The 25,000-nt window shown below is 37.6% G+C and overlaps 2 protein-coding genes and 1 pseudogene across 3 annotated transcripts in view; all 3 read left to right on the top strand.

Moving 5' to 3' along the window:
• LOC138048950 (uncharacterized protein C7orf57 homolog) overlaps positions 1–8,251 on the top strand; it is a 12,831-nt gene extending 4,580 nt beyond the window's left edge. Inside the window, exons 3-8 of one of the 2 annotated variants that reach the window (XM_068895020.1) lie at positions 2,192–2,320; positions 2,468–2,614; positions 3,953–4,058; positions 5,419–5,480; positions 6,596–6,646; positions 6,750–8,251. In XM_068895020.1, coding sequence (XP_068751121.1) covers positions 2,192–2,320; positions 2,468–2,614; positions 3,953–4,058; positions 5,419–5,480; positions 6,596–6,646; positions 6,750–6,792 — 538 coding nt within the window. In that variant the 3' untranslated portion in view covers positions 6,793–8,251. Of the gene's footprint in view, positions 1–2,191; positions 2,321–2,467; positions 2,615–3,952; positions 4,059–5,418; positions 5,508–6,595; positions 6,647–6,749 lie in introns of both variants that reach the window. The other variant, XM_068895019.1, reaches the window with a different exon arrangement.
• A 3,129-nt stretch (positions 8,252–11,380) lies between these two features.
• The window catches only part of LOC138048951 (phospholipid scramblase 2-like), a 14,027-nt gene continuing 407 nt past the window's right edge, over positions 11,381–25,000 (top strand). The window contains exons 1-8 of the mRNA XM_068895021.1: positions 11,381–11,511; positions 12,394–12,516; positions 12,720–12,797; positions 16,962–17,154; positions 18,086–18,197; positions 22,178–22,280; positions 22,813–22,871; positions 23,618–25,000. The exon at positions 23,618–25,000 is cut by the window's right edge and continues 407 nt beyond it. Of these exons, the coding sequence (XP_068751122.1) occupies positions 11,466–11,511; positions 12,394–12,516; positions 12,720–12,797; positions 16,962–17,154; positions 18,086–18,197; positions 22,178–22,280; positions 22,813–22,871; positions 23,618–23,647 (744 nt within the window). The 5' untranslated portion in view covers positions 11,381–11,465 and the 3' untranslated portion in view covers positions 23,648–25,000. The remainder of the gene's footprint in view (positions 11,512–12,393; positions 12,517–12,719; positions 12,798–16,961; positions 17,155–18,085; positions 18,198–22,177; positions 22,281–22,812; positions 22,872–23,617) is intronic.
• LOC138048952 (uncharacterized) lies at positions 18,705–19,719 on the top strand (annotated as a pseudogene).

The following is a 25,000-nucleotide window of genomic DNA, read 5'->3' as shown; positions in this document are numbered from 1 at the left end:
CGCTTTGGAGAAAGCGTTGAAACAGTTTCTCTTGTGTATGATAAAATAACGGCAGAAACAGTTAATAAGCGATTTGGATTACTATTTAAACGCTAAACTGATCCTCTCATCCAGAACCAATGAAAACATGGACTTGAATGGCAAAGTTTCAGGACAATCGCTTGTAGTCACTTCCTGTTCCTGTTCACATGACGATTAGTTAAGGCACCCATATCTTTTGACGTTTTAAGCCGTCAGTTTAAGAATCCTGTTAAACACTGTTCCTTAATTTTCAGCTTTTTGTTTTTTCCTCTGCTGCAAGCGTTCAACGCTTTTGAAAATTCGTATTTGGACTTTGGCCAACCATTTAAACACGTACTACAGTCATCTGTATAAACGATAATGAGAGTCGTTTTAGCACTGGACTAAACTGCTTCGTTTTTGCTTCGAATGATAAATGTTTTTTTCTTACCTTTAAACGAAAAATCGTTAGTGTAGGTTTTCCCATTCCCGGTCGCAAATGTGTGAAATCGTCTTGACATCAAGGCGACTCACTGTCTTGAAGTTCATTACTGGATTCGTCTTTGGAACATGATCTAAAGTCAGCCATGTCCTCTCAAAACTCCACAAAATCAAAGCAGAAGTCACTCTTATCCTGGGTAGGGCCCCTGGATAATAAGGCGAATGTTGAGGATGAGAATGTAGACTGAAAAGTCTTGCAATGCAGAAATGCCAGAGAGGAGTTCTGAGAGCTAGCGGCCAGGCCGGATTATGCTGCTGTTGAGTCTATTGAAGCAGTTGGTTCCCACTTAGCTCTACTTGGAGATAGATGAAATAAGCCAAGAAATCATTTCCTTCTAAGTCCTTCCGCAACAGGAATAGCTCCTTCCAGTCGGGGTGGTTTAATCGCCACCTGTGGCTGCACTGCAGTGAAAGCGGCAGATACAAAACGCAGGTCACTGGTCACAGGTCATTGTTTTACCAATGCCGAAAGTATCCTAAACATTCATAAAAGCTAATCTTAGGCCTAAAAACTTCTGTTTAGGCCTAATTAGGCCTAAGGTTAGCTTTTATGAATGTTTTAGGATACTTTCTGTATTGGTAAAACAATGACCTGTGGACTGTGACCTGTGTTTTGTACTTGCCGCAGTGCAAGTATGGATGCTGTGTTTTGCCAATTAAGTCTATGTATGTCTCTAAGGCAACTCAGACAGTCTAGTGCTGGTAATGGGTTTCTATTATATTGACTACAAATTTACTATGATGACTCTAACAGATGAAACATGGTTTCAAGATTCAGACAGCAATTAATTAGTTTTGCTGAGGCAGTGTTGGAAGTACTAACGAATTGACTCAGTGTACAACTGTTGTGCTTCTGTTAAGCAAGAGAGTCAGTAGTTTTTTGTAAGTCCCATTAGATTTTTTTTGGGAATTCCAGGGATAGTCAGTAGTTCCAATAAGGAATCCATGGAGATAAATTAATTCATGCTTTGTGATCACGTACTAACAAGTACTTTACTTAGCCTCTTAGATCACTGAAATGCACTGTGCTAATTTGTTTAAGAGTTTTCATCTATCAAAAACTTGAAATTTAAATGCTGGGAAATACACTTTCTGGTGTTTCATTTTCAAATATTTTCAAAGAATGGGCATTAAGTCACCTCTGAACCCAAAATTTCAAATAGAAATGTTGCTTAAAATCTTTGTGGACCCTCACTTTTCCCGGGCCAGCTACAGCTCTGCTTAATGGCAAATATCTGGCTACAATATTTGATATATTCAGGACATTAGACCAAGTTTATTATCTCCACCATGATTGTTTTTGGCTCCTGGGCATCCCATATTTAAACATCGCTCAGGCACCAGACGTTGGAAGGGAGCTACCCACCAGATGGATCACTATCTAGGAGTCTTGGTTTTAATGGCTATTATCTCTTGGATAGTGATTAATATTCAGTGGTTAGTACTCTTAATTGCATTCATTATTATGCTTTTTTACCAAAAGCTATGGGGAGATGGGAGGTCAGCAAGGGTTGAGTTTGGGGTTTCCAGAGTTCTGCATGCTTCCCAGAGTTGGCTGCCCAATTTTCTGTGGGTACCAATTATTTTAATAGCTTGAATGTCTTGAAAACTAGCTAACATATGCTGCATGCTCTATGTAAAGATCTACTTCAAACATTAGTTTCAACTTTTTACATTTTTTGTATTTTAGATATAGTGTACTCCCAGACTGGTATGTTCATGAACATGATTTGCCAGCAGATGATGTAGGTACTATGACAGATGTCTATCAATCGAAGCAACCAATAATGGGATTTGATAATCTCTCAAAGTGGCAACGGTAAGGTCTGATTCGACTTCATGGATATGCCCATGATGCATTCACAGCTACACTGTATTATTGGATTATATTTATGAAATATACTATGTGCATTTTGTCTGCTGGTTAGTCAATTTTTTCTATGCAACATTACACTTTTTGTTTAAGGGATACCAAAAAGGATAAAAAGGACAACCTCAACACTGTTCACCTTCCACCACTGAGAAAAGTTCATAAGTCTGATAGGAGATTTGAAGAACTAAAGGAAGCTCAAATAAGGGAGCCTCAGCAGCGAAAATTCAGGTTACCTCAAATGTAAGCATCACACTGGATTAGGGCACCTCTCAGTGCAGTTGGAATCATACATACATACTTAATTGACCGCTCTCCATTAAGGCTTTTCAGGGCCTAACCCCTAAACCCTAACCCTAACCCTAAACCCTAACCGTAACCTAACCGTTGGCTTTTTACAAGTGCAGCTTGGAAGTTGAACCAGGGACTACCAGAAACAAATTCAACGAGTGATCAGAGCGGGTCTTGAACCCGGGATCTCCGGATTTCAAGGCAAGCGCCCTAACCACTGGGCCACACTGCCTCCTTAAAAAAATTAGCTATTTTGATATGCATTGTTATGTTACAGCAGCACTATAGCTTAATTTAACAAAGCAAACTAAGTTTGAGGTACAAACTTCTTTACTGGGGTTTGACTTATGGTTGGTTCTGCTTAGGTGCCTTCATACACCATTATAAAGCCTTTTTGGAGACATCACTGTCAAGCCACTTGGAGAGAACAGGACAACCACAACACCTGGGACTTCATTCCCTCAGTAACTCTTCTCGAATAGTGTATGGGCTCTTTAAAGTCCCACTGGGAACTTATGAACATTATATTATTTTGTTAGATGATCCTAGTCATTTTATAGTCCTTATCTGAAAAGATTTGAAAGTCTTGAAAAATTCAGGTGGCTTTAACAGGATTCAAACCCATGACCCTCTGCTATGCCAGCCGCAATGCTCTACCAGCTCTGAACTGAGCCACACAGTTGGGAGCGGGTCAACAGCTGTTTGGCTCAAATAATTGTCAGCTAACTTGGCAGAAATGTATAACATTTTTTTATTTTTTATTTTAATTCTGGCTATGTTGTCACTCTAACAACAAATATTTTCTTACTAATTTTTGCCATGCTTTGCTGGAGTAACTCACTTATTGATACAGAAGATGGCGAGATGTGTATTAATTTCATTGTTCAAGCATGCGATCACTTGCACACTCCCGATTTTACTGACTGTTGCTAGATGACATACTATCACAATTAATGGCTGACTGTAGACTCCTATCTTGTACACTCTTTCAAGCTTTACAGAAATTCCATACCATTCTACAATAATTGGTTAAGTGTGGAAGGATAGCAGCCTTAGAAAGTTGCAGCTTAATAGCACTTGTGGGTATTGGGTTCCGTAATCTTCTAATTACCCCCACCTGCTGGATGCCGGTAGTTTTTTACAAAAAGGAAAGGAAGGAAATTAATCTAATATCTTAAAACTAGCTATTCTTACTTGGTAATTCACATTGTTTTTACAATATTGTGCTGGCAATATTGGTTCAGTCTATCACATTGACTTGTATTTTGATAACAATTTCATGTCTTTTAGAGGTTCTGAACCAGTCAACTTCAAACATTTAATGTCCATGGGATACCAACAAGATTGGCTTAATGAGAATGGTAAAAAAGCTAAGGAAGAAAGAGAAGAAAAACAGGTAGGCAAGTTGTAAGCACTGAAAAATAATTGTACACAGTAGCCTTTTTCACTGAATCAGGGGCTATAGTGAGTCATGGAAAATAAAAAGCAATTGAGTTACATACAGGGGTATAAGAATTAATGTTTGGTTCCTCTTTTGCTCAGGCCAATTACAATGTATTATTACTCCCTACCACCAAATAAGGCGTTAAACCTGAGTTCTGGCATTGTTAATGATTTTGAGTGTACAAAAATCCCACAAAGAGTGGGTATTGAGAGAGATTATTAGGAGGTGAAGAGGAATAGTCGAGTATTGTTCATCATTTCATTGTTCCTGCTGGAAAATTTTCGTTATTCCATTATTCCAGTAAAAAAAGGGCCTAACATACGGTTGGCAGGATGTGGGATAAGCCTTTTCTTGTGGGATGAAAGCCAATTTGTATGCAGGATGAATTGAGGTGGCGTGGCGGGAAGTGGGAAGTTCCTGATTTTTATGGTGGGATGCCGGGAATTCTTCATTACAGTATGAGCAGAAAATGGATGGAATACAATAAGTGCCGATGAAGACCCACTTAACAGTCCGATTCTATCAAAAGAAGCCATTAAATCAAGTCTAGTTGTTTACTTTGGAAAACCTTTCACCTGATAATGATTGCATGACGTCAGTAAACTTCTCAGCTGACATGATCTGACATCAACAGAATCTCAGTCAATTTTCATATGACAGCACAAATTTGCTGTTCGACATTGTTCCATTGAACAACCTCCTGTAAGCAAGGCTTCTCACAAAGAAATTACAATGATGCAAGATTGGGCTAATACGTATGGCGCCTCTGTACGGCAGAGAAGCGTAAGACAAGAAACAACAATGGCCTGGGTTGGTGCACTGCTGGACTATCTGTACCAGAAACTTGTACTCTGTGAGTGACAAAATCATTTTCACTTCAAATGCTGGAGGCCAGTCTTCGATTTCTTTTCGAGTTTTCATGGTCTGAGGGTCTTCGTCTTCGAGACACCCTCTTTACGCCCTGAGGATGAGGGTAATGAAAGATTACGGGAACGATCTGATCATTATCTAAAATAATGCAAAATGTTAGTGAACATTCATTTACATGTTGCATACATGAGTCCTATACTGGGGCTTTACTTTTTACTTCTCACTTGGGAATATGAACATTGAGCATGATGTATCCCTGCCCCAGGAAAAACAGGCTTTGAAAGTTGTGGTTTGGTAATGAATGGTACAATTATTAATGTACCATTCAACATACATGCGTGATTTCAAGAGCTTATACATGTACTAACTTAATGCACAAAGTATTAATGACTGTTACTCAAAAAGGAAGATAATAATTTTGTGACTTCTTTTGGTTATTTAGAAACAGAAAAGAGAAAGTGAAGAAAAAAGGGATACACAAAACAGACATGTAGCACCCATAAGGTTGGTGTTACCCGTAAAGTGGTACCGGTAAGTTGACTATGATCAAAAATCACTTTCTTTCTTCCTTCAAATTTTGAAAGTGTGTTTGCTTAACACCCACCTGGCAAAATTTTGAGCTTTGATTTTTATCCAAAGGCTGTTTTCTTTGACTGTACTGTTGCTGCATATTAATTCAGTCGTGTACAAATGCATTCTTAAACTAAACGAGTCTTTGACGTCATTTTCTCCTTCAGATCTACCTCTCAAGATTTTAAAGTGTAATGGTGGACCATTAAAAAAATAGGATTAAAAAAGGAAAATTCCAATCAAAAGAAACAAGTGTCTTTTTTAAATTAAGGCTTAAAACTTGCCATGGGTCACTTAGTGTTTAGTTAACATACAGCAGCTGTAGTTTTGAAATCCAAAGGAAAAAAAAAGATTTGATTTTTTGATCATAGTACCACTCTAACATAATTATTATTGTGCTTTTGTGGGAATAGAGGTTGTGTTATTTTCCCTCAGTTTTTCAGTTAGTTTTTAGCTTGTTTCTTTGGCAAATCTCTTTTATGTAAACATGCCTTAAAGGAAGCTGAAATAGGTTTTGCATTTTGACAAGTATATGCTTTACATGATTTGTCTGGAGGGGTTCTGAACAACTGCTTTTGTTTTATGTGTACATTCAGCCATCACCCTGACATTACTGTGTCCAGGAAAACCATGAACACCTAAAAGAAGTTACGAATGCTTATTGTTTTTAAGAGAATCATGTTTGAGGACTTCACGTAGCAAAACCTGAAAACTGAATAACCGTTATTAGTCAAAGGACATTTCTTTGGCTAGAATAAAAGTTTTTCCTTAGATTGTTTCAAGTTACATGTATCTATTTTATTTGCAAAACGACCAAAATTAGATCAGATCTATTTAAAAGTCGACAATTCTCGCCTCGTGAGGCTAACAAACATTTAAATGTGATTGGACAGAAATAACATTCGTGACATATTTCAGGTGTTCATGGTTTTCCTGTTGCACAGTAAAGGCCATTTAATACTAAATATTTTAATTTTCCTTGTTGCACAACATTTGAGTGATTAATAAGAATTTGGTTAATTCGCAATTATTATTTCTTTTGCATAAAGGAAACCCATGAATACCTTAAAGAATGATTCTCCACTTTTCAAACTCAGCAGGTAAGTCAAAACCCGATTTCAGGGCTAGAGAAAGGTTATTTTCATGTTAAAATTATTATTAACCTAGCTGAGTCATTTTTTGGTTTGTTTTTTGCTGGTTTAGGTTTGAGAAAGTGCAACCCAGAGTGGAGACTTTCCGAACATGAAGCCTCTGTATATACCTGTATATGTAGCTTTGTAAATATGAGGAGTGATCCCCAAACAAACAAAAAAACAAAGCATTATAATCTGGAGTATCACAGGTAGCTCTTAATCAAGGAAGTAGGAAGTCAATGTAGGAAGTATACTATGTTTCTTTTACTTGGTCTTCTCATATCCTTGCATTAAGAGCCATCACAGTCGTTTTTCATGGTTACATTTACAAGTGACATCAGTGTCAAAGTTTTATAGGCATGGATAGTGCTAGCAGATAAATCACTATATTCAACATATAAGCCCTATTAAAACCATTTGAGGTATCCACTGGACAGTGTTTTCCACTCTTGCAACTTTTTGGGCCCGGTGGGTGTTATAAGTCAAAATGCAGGAATTAAATTGTTTTTTTTATCAGGCTGTGAAAAACTGAAAGCTCTTATATTTGTTTTGAAACGTTTCAAGTTAATGGAAAAACCTCCTGTAGCTTTTTGTGAGGTCTGTGTTCACCTCTCTCATTTCAGTTTTGATGCCACCCTAGTGATAACATTAAGAGCGATAAACAATATCAGTACCATAATTAGCTGTCTTGGTATACTGATGAATAGGCTCTTTCAAGTTGTTTTATACTCCCTGTAGACTGCTTAAATGTGTTTAACTTAATGGGAACTTGAAAATAATGATTGTTTCTGTTAAACTGAGATTGCATGTTGCTGCATTGAGACTATTCAATATTTTCTGTAGTTATGGATACATTTAATGGTTGCATTTTTTGAAAAATTGGCTGAAATCTAGAATTCCCATCAGTCATGCCTAAGCCTTACTTAACTTCAGTTAATCATTTAATCTTAAAATTGAAAGATTTTTAACGTTAAGTAAAGTTTGTAAAGAGAGATCTATTAAGTTTTGGCCAGAATGCAGAAGTTCTTTAAGCTTTTTTAAGTGTCAAGTTGGTTTTAATCATTGATGTTCTTTGACAACATTTTGCTAACTATTTTTCTATTTTATTCACCATATATACCAATATTTTACGTAGACCCTTGATCTTTATGAGCTTAAAAATAAGTGTTGTTGTTATCGCTGTTACTATTTCTAACCAATACATTTTGTTCTACGAAACTGTTTAGATTGGGACAGACGGTTTATTGTTAAGTCACTGTAAACTGTTGTGAAGTCCGAAATTATAATAATGTTAACGATTAAAAAAAAACCAGTACCTTCTACGGCGATTTTTTTGTACAGTTGACTTGAAATAGCTACATTTACTTGCTGATAGTGTAATTTTTTAAAGTATATCAGCTTTCATCTTCTTCAGGTTTTACTTATTGTAATGCTGATTGAAAATGCAAACAGTTACTTTATATCACTGGATTTTTTTGTGATGTAAGTTTACTTGTATAGGAATGTACATGTACATTAGAGGTCAATGTACATTCCATAGTGTGTTACAACAAGTAGATTGCAAATTGTTGAGCCATTCATATTTTTTTGTAATGTCGCGTTTTGGGATAAATACAGTGGCACTATGCAGTCTCCACACGAGGCGCACCATTTTTATGAACTGTACCAATTTCCGGTTACTTGGAATTTTCATTTCAGTTTTATGGTGCTCACACGCTATCTGCAGTAACTGATGTCTCTTTCTCACTTAAGCAATACAGTATACTCACAGTGAACGCATCCGAGGAAGTGACTTATGGTCTCGTAAAGTTTAGTAGTATCTATACCAGACGTCCATCATATAAACGATCGAGGAAAGAATCTAATCTGGGAAGGGAAGCATTTTTTCTATTTTTGATGATGTCGTCGGACTAAATATAAAATCCTTGAAGCCTTTTCAACACTCTGATTTCGCCAAAAGTATCGTCTTTTTAAGACTCTTCCCAGACAAGGCGCACGCTAAGCTTTCAAGTTCAACTCTAGTTGAAAAGGAAAGGAAAGGAAAGGAACTTTATTTAGGTGTCTAGTTGTTCTAGCGCTGGAGCACTAATTAGGGACACTGTAAACTGAAATCAACAATTAACGCAAATTAAGTAAAATGTTGGTTTTTGAGGAGAGGAGAAAACCGGAGTACCTGGAGAAAAACCTCTAGGTGCAGAGTAGAGAACCAACAAACTCAAGTCACATATGACGCCGAGTCGGAATCGAACCCTGGCCACATTAGTGGGAGGCGAGTGCTCTCAGCACTGCGGCATCAATGAAGGCGTGTGTGCCTTCACATTCATTCTTTTTATTGTGGATTATAGAAGGAGTGCATCGATGTAAAGTTCCGGTACGTTCCTTCAGGGATGAGATCCAATAGGGAAGATATCGTTGACGTCACCTGTTTTCATTAATGAGCCAACCAGAGCCTCATTGGCTGTTGAAACAAAGGATCTTTTTTTCCTGTTGTTGGCACATTTGAATAACAAAAGGAATGTTTGTAAACAGATATCTTCCCTATTATTTAACGGCTTCAGCTCACTTCTTTAACGACCAAACTCGTGATGAAGCGAAGCGTTAAGGGACTCGTTTCGCCCACTACAGACTACAGACACTACAGACGTCCAATTCTCTTGAATACTGTTGTTTGTTTGTCCCTTTGATCTAATAGGCCATTTCCGAGTTCATGTCTGCCTCCTCTTCAAAGCGAGTCTAAGTGCGAAGTTCTTGTTATGGTGGTTAGTTCTACTTTCCATATGAATGAAAACTAATTTTCATAAGAAAGACTTCGCACTTAGACTTGCTTTGAAGAGGAGGCAGACACGAACTCGGAAATGGCCTATTCCTCATTCAAAAATCCTGCTAAGGGAAAGCACGCATTTTGATTTGGCGAACATCATCTATAATGTACAGAATAAATGTAGCAACAAACCACCCGAACCTGCTAAATAATCAAGTTCCTCAATCGTATCCAAACAATTTTTGCTAGAACGTGAGAGTATATGCGGAAGGATCTTACATATTAATTTGGGTAAAATATTTGAGTTGACTTCTGGAACCGGCATACATACGGAAAAGAATATCTTAAAAACAACGGCGTAGCTGAATACGCGCAGTATTCCATTTCGTGGTTCTTGTCAGCTCATTGTTTTAGGAGAATTTGAAATTGGATTATGTTTCACACAGCAACCGTCAATTTTCTGCTGACAGTTCTGCCGCTCGTTGGGACAGAGTGTAGGCTACTTGTAGCCTTTTGTTAGAATCAAATAAGGAACCGGGCTGGTACAAAGAGGGGGTGGGTCACAAACAACAGGGAGCCATATAAATTTATGAAAGTTTTTAATTCTATCAGATGAAAAGATATGTGAATGAACTTATCACAATACAAGTTGGTAAAAAAATACCTAATTAAAATACCTCAATTCTGCTGAAATTCTACTATTGAACACGTTGTAACTGAGTATAATACAACTGATGTTTTATAGTCACAATTCTGTAATAGCCCACTTCGGAAAATACCATAATAATCTTTGTTTGTCCCCCCAAATTTTGAATAAGCATTGTTTCCAGTTTCTCTTGGGACTTAAAATGGTCCCAAGAGAAAACAAAAACAATGCCCATTCAAAAATTGGCATTTTCCAAAGTGTCCTATTGTAATTCGGGAGCAATTACAGAATCCAGAGCCACTTAACGATTTTTTGCTCGCGCTGGTGATGCGATTTTTTCAAATTTTGTCGCGTCGCCAGTGCGCGATGAAAATCACAGGTGTAGCCACTATTGAACCGGCGACGCGACAGGTGAAAAAATTGCAAGAAAAAAGAGTTGAAGCTTTCGCAGCAAAATCCCAGAGATAGTCGCCCGTGTAACCACCCTGCAAATTTTTGCCCGCGCTTGGGCCGCGACTGAAGAGTATTTAGCCTATTTAGCCAAGAAAATAAAAGGAGGAATGTTTGTTTATAGTGCCCAGGTCTCTTGAAGTATGCGGTTCGCGCGGCCTTAAATTTGTCGCCAAAATTTGAGACAAGTGTAGCCAGAGAACGCATGTTTTATGAGTCAAATGAGCCAATGAGTCATGAGTCATGAGTCAATGAGACTCACAGTCAATATAGCAATAATTTGTTGATTAAGCCTAAGCCCTCGTTTCAGTGATTAGGCCTAAGCACTCTCTGGAATTTTAGCTTTCATTTTATGGTTTAATTAACTGCACTAACTAGTTGACTCATTGACTCATGACTCATTGACTCATTGACTCATAAATACTTGACACTCAAGTGGTTAAGTCATCGTTTAAGGATCCCACAAAGAGTAAGGGATGGAGTCCCCGGTGGCCGGCTTGGCGTGATGTCTCTAAAAAGGCTTAAAGGGCCGTTGGCAAAACCCGGATCGGATCGGACCGGACCGGACCGGATCGGATCGGATCGGATCGGATCGACAAAACCCGGACTGGTTCAATTTTTAAAATTCCTGCCAATAGACACATGAAATCCCTGGGTCACCAGTTAAGGTTACTTCCCACCTTCACGGGTGTCCTTCCGGAAAAAAGTTCGTACTCGCGTTAGTTTCAATAAAATCATAACAAACTATACATAGTGAAATAGGTAGACTTAGAAAATTGAGATAAGAGCTCAGTTGTCACGGTGCTTGCAGGTGTGCAAGCATTTAACGGGGTGCGGGTGAGGTCAGAACCACAGCACACCTAATTTTGCACCAGTCCCCACGCGATAAATAATGACCTGTCCCCAAGGTCATCAAGAAGATTGCTAAAATGGAGGCAAATCAGCAACAACAAGCTGTCATCAAACAACAACCAGGTAGCTCACATTTCCGTTCTATTAAGGTCTATGTGGTTTTCCAGGGAAAACTAGGGTCACTGTTAAATGCTGTTTGTTTGTTTGTTTGGGTTTGTTTGATTTAAGGGTCATCAATAATCCGTTTTCACATGTCATTTTTCCACATCAAGAGGTGTAAATTTAAATCTAACTGAAAGCTTCAGGACCAGGTGAATAATCTAACTGCATTTTTGTTTTTATGGTCTCATTCGCTCAGAAGCCCATTAATTAACCTTTTCCAGCAATTTCCGGTAAAGTCAACACATTGAACAGCTGAACTGCGGAGAGAGACCACAAAAGTTGTCACGAAAAAATGTGACATTTGAGTAAATTCCAATCACAAATTGGAATTAAGAACTATGTCATTGGATATTCGATTTAATTTAACCTAACTTCCAATTACAATGGAAAAAAATGGATTGTAAAGCGATGTACGTTTCTTTAGGAATGATTCAGGAATGATTGAAAATAATGCAGGCAATTCCTTCGAAGAGTTACGCAACAATGAACATCATAAATCTTTAGCAAACTGCTTTTTGGAAAACTAAGAAGTTAGTGAAATTCCGGGAATTTTCGTTTTGCAAACTTAATAAAATAGTCTTGCTGTGCATTAGTGGAGACATTTTTTGACTGAGTTTACCCTATCTAACGCCAGATGATTTTACTCGTCAATGGTGGACGTCCTAGGGCGTTTCCAGTGTGAATGGGTCAAGGTTCTTTAGTTGAAGTTGAAGTGTGTGGGATTTTAATGTATTGCATGAAGAACTGTGTAGTGAAATTTCTGAGATGAAAAGTATCACAGTTGTGGCAAAGAAAAGTTGTCTATCTGAGGTGTTGAAAAACGTATGTATAAACTTTACACAGGTGTTCCTGGACAAATAAACTGGATGCCAGTACCTCAGGCACCTTTAGGGTGTCCCCCTGGTCTGGAGTATTTAACTGCCATTGATCAAGTGGTCATACAACAACAAATTGAGCTTCTGGAAGGTAAAAATTGCTGGCCGTTGGGAAGGCGGTTAGCTTTGCTCTCTAAGTCTTTACTGATTATGTTATCCTCACAGAGTTTTAAAATAAGAAAATGATGGGTGATGTTTGTAAGTACATGCAAAAATTGAATAACTATTTAAGAGAAAAACCTATTGAGCTGAACATTTGATTCATTTTTTTCTCTTAATTGCATTTCAACATAGCTTTTACTGGTTTTGAAACCAACAACAAATTCAAGGTGTGCAATTCCATGGGCCAACAAGTGTACTTTGCTGCTGAAGGTGTGTATTGATGGCAAGTACTGGTAACATTTTTAAGGGCAACAATAATTATGATTTAATTGGTTGATTTTATTTTCTTCTTTAGGTTACTAAGTATAGTGAATCTTTGTAGTTTTCCATTGCTTTGAGACTTCAATGTCGGTGCAACATCATCAGTTTTTGATAAAGGAACTTGGTGAAGTTCAGTGATGAATTTGAATGAACATATTGAACATATTGACTATATTTGTTGGAAAATTAGCAAAAATCCAAATATTATGATAAAGTTAAAGCATTTTTTAAGTAAGCCATATCCCTCATTAACATAATTATAGTATTCTCTTATTTGTCCATATCTTATCTACGGCTGTATTCTTTGGGGTAATAATTATGACGCCCCTCTTTCCCCAGTGGGAGGCGCGGTGGCCTCATGGTTAGTGCGCTCGACTCCGGATCGAGTGGTCCGGGTTCGGGGCCTGGCAGGGGACATTGTGTTGTGTTCTTGGGCAAGACACTTTACTCTCACGGTGCCTCTCTCCACCCAGGTGTATAAATGGGTACCGGCGTAATGCTGGGGGTAACCCTGCGATGGACTAGCATCCCATCCAGGGGGGAGTACAAATACTCCTAGTCGCTTCATGCTACAGAAACCGGAGATAAGCGCCGGCCTGATGAGCCTTCTGGCTCGTAAGCGGAGACTTTACCTTTTTTCTTTCCCCAGTAGTTAAAATTAATTACAAAATACATGTACAGTGTGCAAGGCCCTTAAAATTATTGATGATGTTCCTTTAATGGAACTCATTACTCCACATTATGCATCCTTACGTTTACTAAAATTCCCTGATATTGTCAAACTTAAGACTTTCCTGCTTTTTATTGATTATAAGTTTCCTACTTTCACCCTGACTCCAGTGTCTGAGCAAGATATAGATATCATACTCTAAGTGCTTCTTCTGATCTAATAGAATTGGTCAGAACTAATTTAAGGAGATTTTGCTTATCTGTTATTGGCACTGGATACTTTTGGAATGACATGCCATTGGAAATTCCCTACAAGCCATCTAAAAATTTGTTCAAAAAGCACTCAAACATTACTATGTTGCTCCGTATTAATAAATTACCATTTGTAAATATTTGTTATAGTGAGTTTTTAATAATATTAGCTTTTTAGAACTTGCGTAAAAATGATTAATATTGCCGAAGGGGCACAATGTTAGTTTACTAGATGTGCCCCTCCCCTTTCCATGTAATTTGACATCATGAACTTAATTATGTTTTGTACTCTGTAATCTCTGTATCTGTATGGCATTTACCCTCAAAACTTGTATATAAGCCGCATTTTTTTGCCGAAATATTGGGCTCAAAATTGTGGGTGTGGCTTATATACGAAACCATTGCTTTCAGAGGGAATAAACTGGCTAGTATGGGGTCACAAATAACACTAAAAACCTTCAGTAAATAGAGATTAAACTTATTCTTTGACGGATCACTTCGACACTGATCTCTCCGACACTGATCTCTCCACCACTTGCAAGGAAATACCATGCTATTCGGAAGAACTTGAGGCATTAAATGGCCGACTGTTTTGTTGCCCTTCATTACTTGCTTGGCAAATTGTTCATAGGGTTGTTAAACTCTTGTTTAGCGACATGTTTTTTTCCGATTGATAGCTTCCAGGCATCTTAAAAACAGGACATACATGCCAGCAGATGTTCTTGTTGTTTTCAGCGTTGCTCTGTCCAGACTTCCTTCTGTAAATGACGGTGGGGTTACTTAAAGCAAAGGTTTTTGTATCGTTGCCCGCGCCTTAATTTTGCTCACATTTCATTGTTTTTATTTCAACTTTGGGCTTTAACAATGAAGACAAGTGTTGTCAGACCCCAATAATTATGGAAATAAAATTATTAAAGAGAAGCTTTTAAAATGTATTTTAAGAGTTGAATTAACTTCTTAAGGTCCCTGCAAATTTCTACAAGTTTATCATGAACAGAGTGCTTTGCCAGAGTGCTTTTTTCAAGTTTTTATTTTTGTCTCAAAATCATGCTTGAAGTTTGGGGGTGCAGTTAATCTATGAGTGCTGCTTGTACACGAGTTTTTAAGGTGTACCTGTATTTATAATTGTATTTGTGGATTGGAGGAATTTAAATATAAAAAAAATAAAATTAAAAAATAAAAGAAATTAATCAAAGGTGGTGTAGTGATCTTTTGACCATACTGCTCTTTGCATGTGGTTAACCCCAACCAACATTAAGCATTACAGCCTACAAATATCTAGATTGAAAGGAAGAGTAGAATGTGCTTGTACACTTTGAATATTGATCTGGCATGGTGGTGAAAGAGAAAAATCATTTTGGTATCTCAGTGGATATCAGGTGGAGCAACCACATAACCTCCATAAAATCAAACTAAAGTGCCATCTTAAACAGGAAATGCCTGCGATACTTGTTGCTTTTATAATCTAGTTTTGAATATTTAAATGTCTCTGTTTTTGTGTGGTGTCAGGGCTCCATTTAAACTAGCTCTCCTAAATTGGATTCCTCTGGATAAATATTGAATTAAACTAACCGTAATAAATAAGAAATAAATAAATTTTGTGAGGGCTAACAAAAGGTTGGGTTTCATTGGGATTGCTGAATGTTGAGACTTCTATATTGTTGTGTACTCCCAGGCCATATCAGTTGGTATGATAGACCGCCTGTCACCTCACTGTGACAACAAGACTAAAGAACTTATTATCAGTTACAGTCGTCCTCCTCCACATTTCCAAGTGGCTATTACTGACGACTTTCATATCAACAGCACTACAAGTGACAAGCTATTCAGGGTGATAATTAATAACAACATGGAATGATATTTCCCACATTGTAGTTTAGTTAAAGCGCGCATGCATACCCACGAAAGATCTTGTGGCATACTTCTGCACATTCATTTGATCATTGCTGGACTATGCATGTTCCGTTTTTCATTATTCTTTGCCAAAGTATTTACAAGCAGACCAAGAAAGGGTCCAACTTGCATATTTCCTGGTATTTCTTATGAGGAGGCTCTTGGTAGAGCAGGAATAGTTTCCTTTTGTGTTCAACAGAATGTAATCACAAAACAGCTTTTTGATTCTATATGTAAGAATGAGAATAAGAAACTGCATAATTTGCTGTTGAGTCAACCATACATTTTGAGAAGACATAGGAAGTTCGCAGTTTGGTTTGTTCGAACCAAGAGATTTGAAGAGATTTGAATAATTCAAATATATTTTTTTATTTTGATATAACCTAGAATTTGTTTAGAAGTAATTGTAATATTTTTGTGGGAGGAGCAGTGGCTTCATGGTTAGAGTGCTCGACTCCGGATTGAGTGGTCCGGGTTCGGGTCCTGGCTGGGGACATTGTGTTGTGTTCTTGGGCAAGACACTTTACTCTCATGGTGCCTCTCTCCACCCAGGTGTATAAATAGGTACTGGCAAAATGCTGGGGGTAACCCTGCAATGGACTAGCATCCCATCCAGGGGGAGTCGAAATACTCCTAGTCACTTTGTGCTAATGAAACCGGGGATAAGTGCTGGCCTGATGGGCCTTCTGGCTCGTAAGCAGAGACTTTACTTTTACTTTACTTTAATTGTAATATTTTAAATTATTTTGTAAGAGTTACACAATTCTGTAATTTTTAACTGCAATGAAACTTTGTTGTAGTTTGTTTGTTTGTTATTGGTCCCTTCTTTTTTTGTTATGAACCTCTTGTTTGGACTCTACACTCCAACTTTTGGGATCTACTTTGCTTTGAAAAATGTCAAAGTTTATGTAGTATACTTGTACCGTATGTTTTGTCAAGTTTATGTACAAGTCTCAAAATCTTAGCTACAGGGATCGTTTCATTTGCCCCAGTATTATTTTTACGTTTAAATTACTGGCTTCAGTATTTTGATTTTATATTTGTTCTTTAAGTCTGGCCTGGTTAAGCTTAATATTAAAACTATATGTATCTTCCTGTCTGTTCTAGTAGATCTCATTGTGGTACCATGAGAAGTATTTCTTAACTGACTTAAATTTTAGAACAAATTGATTAAGTGATTTTTCTTCAACCTATGGTATGCTATACCAAAAAAATTTGTAGCATAGAGCTAACTTTAAATCTTCTATGTTTGTGTTGAGTTTGCATTTCAGGACTCATTAATCAGTTGTGAATTTTTAGACACTGACTGTTGTACTCGTCAATTTTGTGGTCCTGGTCGTCCATTTGAGATGAGAGTCTTTGACAATTATCAAAGGGAAGTGATTCATCTATCACGACCATTGCGCTGCCAGTGTTGCTGTTGCCCTTGTTGTCTTCAGGAAATTGAAGTGCAGTCACCTCCAGGAACAGTTATTGGTTATGTGGAGCAAAAGTGAGCCCTTAAATCAAAGTTTTGTTGCTATTGTTTGGAAGAGGGAGGAAAGTGAGTCTAATCCTGAGTTCTTAATTTAAGGTTACGGTAGACCTTCACAGGCAAAAGTTTTGCATTTTTTTTAATCTCATTGTAATCAATACTACTTTTATTCCAGAATGTTTTAAAAACAAAACGCGAGTTATGAGCGGAAACATATTTTTGATGGGTGTCTTAACGCAAAGGTATTTGGTCACGTTTTCCGCGGGAACTGAATTAACCCTGGTCTTGAATTAACCAGTATCAAAAATAGCATAATACTCTTTGTTTGTCACTCCAAAATGTCGCATGAGCGTTGTGTCAAGTTTCTCTTGGGACCATTGTAAGTCCCAAGAGAAAATAAAAACAATGCTTACGCAAAATTTTGGAGGGACAAACAAAGAGTATTATGGTATTTTTGATACTGGCTAATTTCAAGTCTCGTTTTTTCATCATAAACATGTCGAATTTTTTCACACATTCTCGTTGGTTTACTCCTTGGGAATGACTTTTTAATGGCATAGGATAAAACCTAAAAAGAAGCATGGCCGTAAAAAAAGATGAAAAGTAGAAATAATATCATTTTGCGATTCGTCCGAAGGGACTCTGCAGGACATCTCTTGTGTTCCCATTGGCTCTTGTTCAGATAAAGTGAAAAAGAAAATATATTACCCGGAAAGTGCATTTCATAACCTTTCAATAGATGTATAGTTTTAAAGCTGTTGTGCCTAACAAAGCGTGCTAACACAGTTTCGCAAAGGACACCCATGAAGGCCGTCTACGTATACCGTAACCTTAAGAGAGGAATGCACACTCCCTACTCACTTTCCACACTCAAATACCAAGTTAACATGCCAACCCAACATGTATGTGTAGATGACAGTATTAAAAAAATGTTTCTGTTGACAAACAGGTGGACTTTGTGGAAAGCCAAGTTTGAAATCCAAGATGCTCAGCGTGTGCACATTATGACCATCAATGGGCCTTGCTGTCCTTGTAGCTGTGGATCAGATGTAGAATTTCCTGTAAGTCTCTAACATGAAGATCAGCATGAAGGGATTTAGATGGGGTTAGGATTGGGGGAGTGCCCTGGATAGAGGCCATAAGGTTGGAGTCTTATTCATTGATTTCTGCAAAGCTTTTGATTGTGTGGACCACATTATCCTTGCTGAGAAACTCAAGGCTGTTGGTTTGGCAGGTGATATGTGGAAATGGATCAATGATTATCTCTCCAACCGTATGCAAGGGACTAGTGTAAATACATGTAAGTCTAGATCTGATAGAAAAACCCCATTGGAGTTGGGGTCCCTCAGGGGTCCTTGCTGGGACCAAGACTGTTTGCATCTTATGTTAATGACCTCCTTGACTCTATTGCCAGTGGAGAAGTCTATATGTATACAGACGACACCAAAATATATGTGGTAGGGAATACTGTTGATGACATAACAACAGTATTACAGGCTGTCTTAGACCAGGTTAATTCCTGGTGCCTTAGTAACAGATTGATTTTACATGAAGGTAAATCCGAAGCAATGGTCTTAAGTACCACCCCCTTCATAGGTCCCTTGAAACATCTGAAGTGGGGTGAGGACACCATTCTGTATGTGTTTTCCACCAATTGCCTTGGGGTTACAATCGATGACAAACTCTCATGGTCTCAACATATTGCATTGGCTCAATCTGCATTGAATGCCATAGTCAAAATGTTGAGACGTATAAATTTTCTATCTACATCTATCTTGGAGACATTTTACTATAAGATAGTAATTCCAAGTGTTCTATATGGAATTGTGATCTGGGGGTCTGGACTCAAGCTTAAAGATCTAGAAATGATTCACATCAGAGCTGCTAGGCTGATTCACAAGCTACCAAATAGTTTTAAGGATAGTGACATACTTTCTAAGGTTGGCTGGATGCCTCTAGAGTATTTTTATAAGTTCCGCATCTTAACTATTACATATAATGCTTATTATAATTTAGGGTTACAGGAAATTAATGCTTTGGTAACCAAAAACTCTAACAGTTATAACCTAAGGAAATCCTTGAATGTTGTACTCAATAAGCCCAAAACCGAATTGGGTCGTAGGTCTTTTGTTCACAGATCTGCCATAGCATAGAATGCACTACCAGATAATCTTAAAGATTCTCCAAGTTCATCTCCTTTAAACATAACTTAAAACAATCCAAGCAAATTATCGTGAATATTAATTTCGGGAAGGGAGGTAATGTTATACATAACTTCAAAAACTCATTAATAATTCATGAAGGAAATACAAAAGAAATTAATGTTTAATGAGTGTCTTTATATCTGATAAAAACACGGTTGAATTTTACGTCCAATTTTCTTGCCCAAAATAACTTAAACTCTAAATATTACTGCGAGAATGGATAGATGTACAGTAAAGCTTTTGAAGCCGTTCAATAAATTTGCAATTCATGTTTTATCAAGTCCTAAAACACTCGGCTGCGCCTCGTGTTTTAAACTTGATAAAACACTCCGGCTCATTTATTAAACATTACATGAAACCAGATTTTCATTATTACTAAAAATTCTTATTGGTTTACTTAATTTATTTGATTTATAAATTGTATCATATTTGTATTTTATTTAATTTTAGATTTAATTAGTTTAGGCAGGTCCACATCAGCAGTAAAGTTGCGAAAAACTTTAACCTATGTTATCAAATAAAGTTATGTAGGTATGTATGTATGGTTCGACGTTCTTTCCTACAGTATGATTTATAAGATTTGGACATTTACCTCTTTCAGATTTAATAATTTTGTTGTCCTAGCATGATACCAATCTTTCCACACAGTATGCTACATTGTACTAGTTACCTAACCTAGTAATATCAACTGAGGTCAAACGATCTTCTGATTTGTAGTGTTAGGTCTCATGCATAAAACTCGTACTGTAAATTTAAGGAGACCAGCGATTGGTTATTTTCAACTAAGAAGGGTTTATGTTCTTGAAAGAATGACACACTTCTTAATCAGACACCAGGATGCCAAAATAAATTTAGTCACCTTATTTCATGAAATTTTCGTGACACTTTAATTGCGCGATTTTTTTTGAATAGCGAAATTAAAGTGACGCGAATAATAAGTGTCGCGAACAAAACATGACGCGAAAATTAATGGTATAAATATACGTCAATAGCTAATAATGAAGAAAGGACGAGTTTATTAACATTAAAAAGTTGACAAAATCACGTTTTTATCTATTCTGAGGCAATTGCAACTCTTTATACCAAGACATTTACAATCGAGGATAGAGGCGAAATCATTCGAGTCTTGATGTATTCTTCATTTCTTGGTTTTTACCTCAGTGATTCATGATTTTTAAAAGCGATTTTGCACATTCCCTGGATCGGAAGTAATTAATTCATGCTTTCCTCAGTGTCGTTGTCAGTCATCATTCCCGAGTTTTTAAAACAAAGATTCGTGATTCTTAAAAGATTTTAAAATATGATTCACGATTTCGCTTCCATTCCGGAATTTACGCAAACGACTCTGGAGATCATGGTCAATTGATTAACTAACAAGTGTAAAATTCTTGAGGAAATGGTTAGAACATATAGACCCGTCGCTGTATCTCTTGTTGTAAATTTTGACGTTATTGTAAATGAAGTTGTTCTTTTTGCTTTATGGATAAGTTAAATTCCTTTAAATAGCGCCTTACTTACTAAAGATCGCGAAATTAGAGTGATTCATAGTACAAGAATTTCGCAAAATCGCGAAATTTAAGTGTCGCGAAATACGCGCATCGCAAAATCGCGAAATTAACGTGTCGCGAAAATTTCATGTAATAAGGTACTAAAACAAGTTTGTTGCACTGAATGGGAGCCTTTCATTTGTGTTCACACTTTGGAAGTAACATGCAATGAAACTCACTTGTAGCATTAAACATCCCCTCCCCCAGAACATTGTTTTGGTGCAAAAATAAAATCACTTTATTTATCCACAGTATTCTCATCGGTTACATTTGGTACTAATAAAAATACTAGTTATAAAAATTCGTAATATAAGCTAACTAAAACTACAATAGATTAAGTAATCTGCTTTACATGAGAGCCGTGTTTAACTAAGCAGTTACATTAAAAGAAGCCGCTGCAGCCAGTATGAAAAGATGCAAGAGATCCGGCCCGCCGCAAGTGGGTTAGTAAACTGTTCTATAACACCGCATCACTATACCTGAGACTCTTCTTCAGAAAGTTGGTGCGGGAAGGGGGACAGCAAGTTTATTTTCAGTGTTGTGAAAAGAATAGACAGTAATGCTACGCTCGACAAATCTAGATCGAAGATAATCAGGAGCGAGCCCATTTAGAGATTTATACCCCATGCAAGCTTTTTGTATCCGGTGCTGTGATTCAAGCTTTCTCCAATTCAACATTTGAAAAAGGTATTCAGTAGTGGTGTCAAAGGCGGCGGAGGTCAGGACTCTAGCAGCACGGTTTTCGTAACTGTTGAAGTTTATTGGCAAGAGTTTTTTTTATTACAGTTACCCCAGACAACGTTACAGTAATCGAAATGAGGTTTCACCAGAGAATTGTAAATAAATTGCAGCGATCTGTGAGGACGAAAAGGTTGAATTCGCTTCAGGAATGTCAGTCTTTGCCGAGAACCAAATAGCATAAATTCAGTTTTAAATTTATTTACTGTAATCTTATTAGACATAAGCGACCCACTGACGCTGGCAAGATCTTTATTGAGATTAAGTTCCGGCAATACTGTCAATATTACTGCCAGCAAGTGTCAAGTGGGTGTCATCGGCATACATTCGGGGTTCTGAGTACGAGAAACAATTCGACAGATCATTTATGTATAAGAGAAAAAGGAGCGGTCCTAGAATTGTCCCCTGAGGGATACCGCAGTTGGAATGCTTTCAAAGACTTTAGCAAGCACTGGAATACCACTGGTGCACCTCTGATGGTGCACCAGGAATGTTGTGTGTTTTGATTGTTGTGTTTAAATATTAATATTATGCAATTTACATGTTACTCAGGTCAGCTCGGCTGATGGAAGCAGTCAAATTGGAATGGTATCCAAGCACTGGACAGGATTTGTACGAGAAATGTTTACAGATGCTGAAAACTTTGGGATTACTTGTAAGCAGTTTTGAAGTAAAACAATTCATGGGTGTTGGAAAGGCCTTTCAAAAATAATATAGGAAAAATTCTTTTTCTGAAACACCATCTCTTGTACCGGAGAAATTGAAATTTTTGTTTGGGCTTGGAGGTATGCAGCTGGGACCCACGCTTAAGTGGGACTCCAGCTTACGGAGATTCAAATGCGATTTCCGTTTTTGCAGGGCAACAAAAGACCAAATTCGATAATTGAAACGTTGTAAATCCGTAAACTACTGTTTTGTTTGTTTGCTTGTTTCTTGAGATCCTTGATATACGGGTAATATAACATGACAAGGCCGGTTAGAAGTGCCATAAGATACATGTAGTAACCTTTAAAGAGGAAATGACTTAAAGTAAAGGCCAACCTGTGGCTTCGTGGTGGCTCTCTAGAATTCCTGACTCATTAAAAAATATTTGATTAATTTACATTTTTTTGTTGTTGTTACTATGGATACCCGAATTGACGTTGTTCTTGTCGCTATTTTTACTGATATGTTTGTTTTCAAACCAGTCCCTTTAGATTTGGATGTCAAGTTCAAAGCCATTCTAATGGGCGCCTGTTTTCTCATTGTAAGTATTGTCCTGTCACTTTAAAGGTATTGGTGACTTAAATATTGCACTATCTCTTTATCCTAGCGGGGCAGTGTGACGGTATGTTAGCATAACTCGAAGATTAAAAATCGTCCTTCTATTAAATGACACCGAAAAATAATGCTTCAGTTTCAATGCTAGTGGCAACACATTTGGTTTAATTGTTTTTTTTTTGTAGCCAGAGGCGTTAGACTAAAGATGAAGAGGATGGAAAAGAATTAACAACTTGAAAAACCAGCTGAATTTTTTTTTCAAAATTGTGTGCTGCTTTTTTCAAAAAGTCGACAAAAGGCGAATCAAATTACTATAGGTATCTTGTCCTGCAAAAATTCAGTTTTCTAACCTCAATCCCCCTCTTGTAGGGGCAGTGTCCCAGACGTTGTACCGTTTTTAGGTCAAAATTGCGGACAATTCGTAAACTGGACTTTCTCCAAATATTTCTGGCACCCCGTAAAGACCATGAAGAAGTTGTAGACCGAATGCAAAAATGGCCGAAAATCAATTCATCTTTTACCTTTCTGCAACCCTAACCTTTAGCTTTAAAACGAGGTTAGGCGGGTAATTTGCACAAAGATAAAATAATTATTTATTGTGGGCCATTTAAGTTTAGATAGCCTTAAGTCCCCCGTGGGATAGATAGGCGACGACTGTGAACTTGTGTATAACCGTGTTCTCGCTTTTGTGAAACTGTACTGATGATATTGAATATCTCCTGTCTTTTTCAGGATTATATGTTCTTTGAACATTCCAACTGATAACCTGGCGTTGTTATGAGCTGAAATGGAGTTGACTCGGCCTTACTGGAGTAGTGACCTGATGGTTTTAATATACATACATAATCCAAGTATATAACAATATAATAATCTCAGCATCCATAGGTAGTCAGGTAGTACAACATCTTCAGGCGACTTCAGGATTGGATTGCTTGTGTATTCTCGAACGTTGGGGATTTTGTTACTCATATTTCATTCTTAGTTTCTTTCGTAAACACGAGTGGTCCACGTGCTCTTAAATTCAACACAAAAGAGCAAAGAGGTCTGTGACGTTCTTTAAACATCAAAGAAAGTACGATTTTCCCTTTAATAGAGGTTTTGCACGGCAGCCATGTTGCATGACACGAACAATGGATTCTTTCTCCTATTGGAACAACTGTTCTTTCTAATGCAAAACGTTTTCATTGTCCCTGCCGTGCAACAAGGCTGCCGTGCAAAACCTCTATAGGTGGCTTTCACGTTATGTCATCGCCGCCATGTTGGTTGTCGAAACAGAAGATGTCTCATTGGCTCGGGCCACTCCTTTTGTTCGTCCACCAGCAATTTTGCATTACATCATTGTTATCTGTGTCTCTAGGGATTGGTTTCAAACTACCTACATGACTTTCGTATGTAGCCATCAGTGCAACATGACTTGGCGACCGTTGACTTAACACGACGTCGTTTGTTAGGGTATGTTATGTTTGTTCATGCGTCGTGCGTCAAGTCACGGTAAAAGCTAGCAGCATGCGAAAGTCGTGAGCAACGTCGACGAGTACAAGAACGCCACAGAACTCTAGGTTTAATAAAACAAAAACAACTCTGCGCGCTTCGTGCATGCATTTTATATTTTGTTACCCGATTTATTTGCCGTCAGGCCATCCCCTTTTTTTTCTCCGTTTCGCGTCGTCCGACCGACCCAAATTTTGGTCATTTTCCAAAAAAAAAAAAATAGTTAACGACGCTTTTAAGCCATTTTTATTTCGCGCAGGAGATCCTTTTTCCCACGCTGTCTTAATTTTGCCACAACATCCGCCAACATTTTCGCCATATTGAGTTTGGGTTCACGTCTTGTTGTTTTCCTGGCTCCACAGCTACGATGCCGGGGTACCAGACCTCCGATTCCGAGAATGCTTATGATTTATTTATTTATTTTTTCAATCCGACCGACCGACCCAATATCAGGAAACACATTCGACGGTAAACAAAAAAAAAAAAGGGATGGCCTCGACATCCTCAAATCAGTGCCTTAAAATTGCCAAATCTAATGTTTTGTCAACGCTTATTTTTTCACTTTTTTCTTTCATTTCAGTTTTAGAACTTGTGGCACACATTTTTCTTGCAAAACGAGTTGTA

Source organism: Montipora capricornis, chromosome 5, assembly GCF_036669925.1.
Source record: "Montipora capricornis isolate CH-2021 chromosome 5, ASM3666992v2, whole genome shotgun sequence".
NCBI classification, from domain to species: Eukaryota; Metazoa; Cnidaria; class Anthozoa; order Scleractinia; family Acroporidae; genus Montipora; species Montipora capricornis.
The sequence above is the reverse complement of the archived record's forward strand: the minus strand, read 5'-3'. Positions and strand labels throughout refer to the sequence as shown.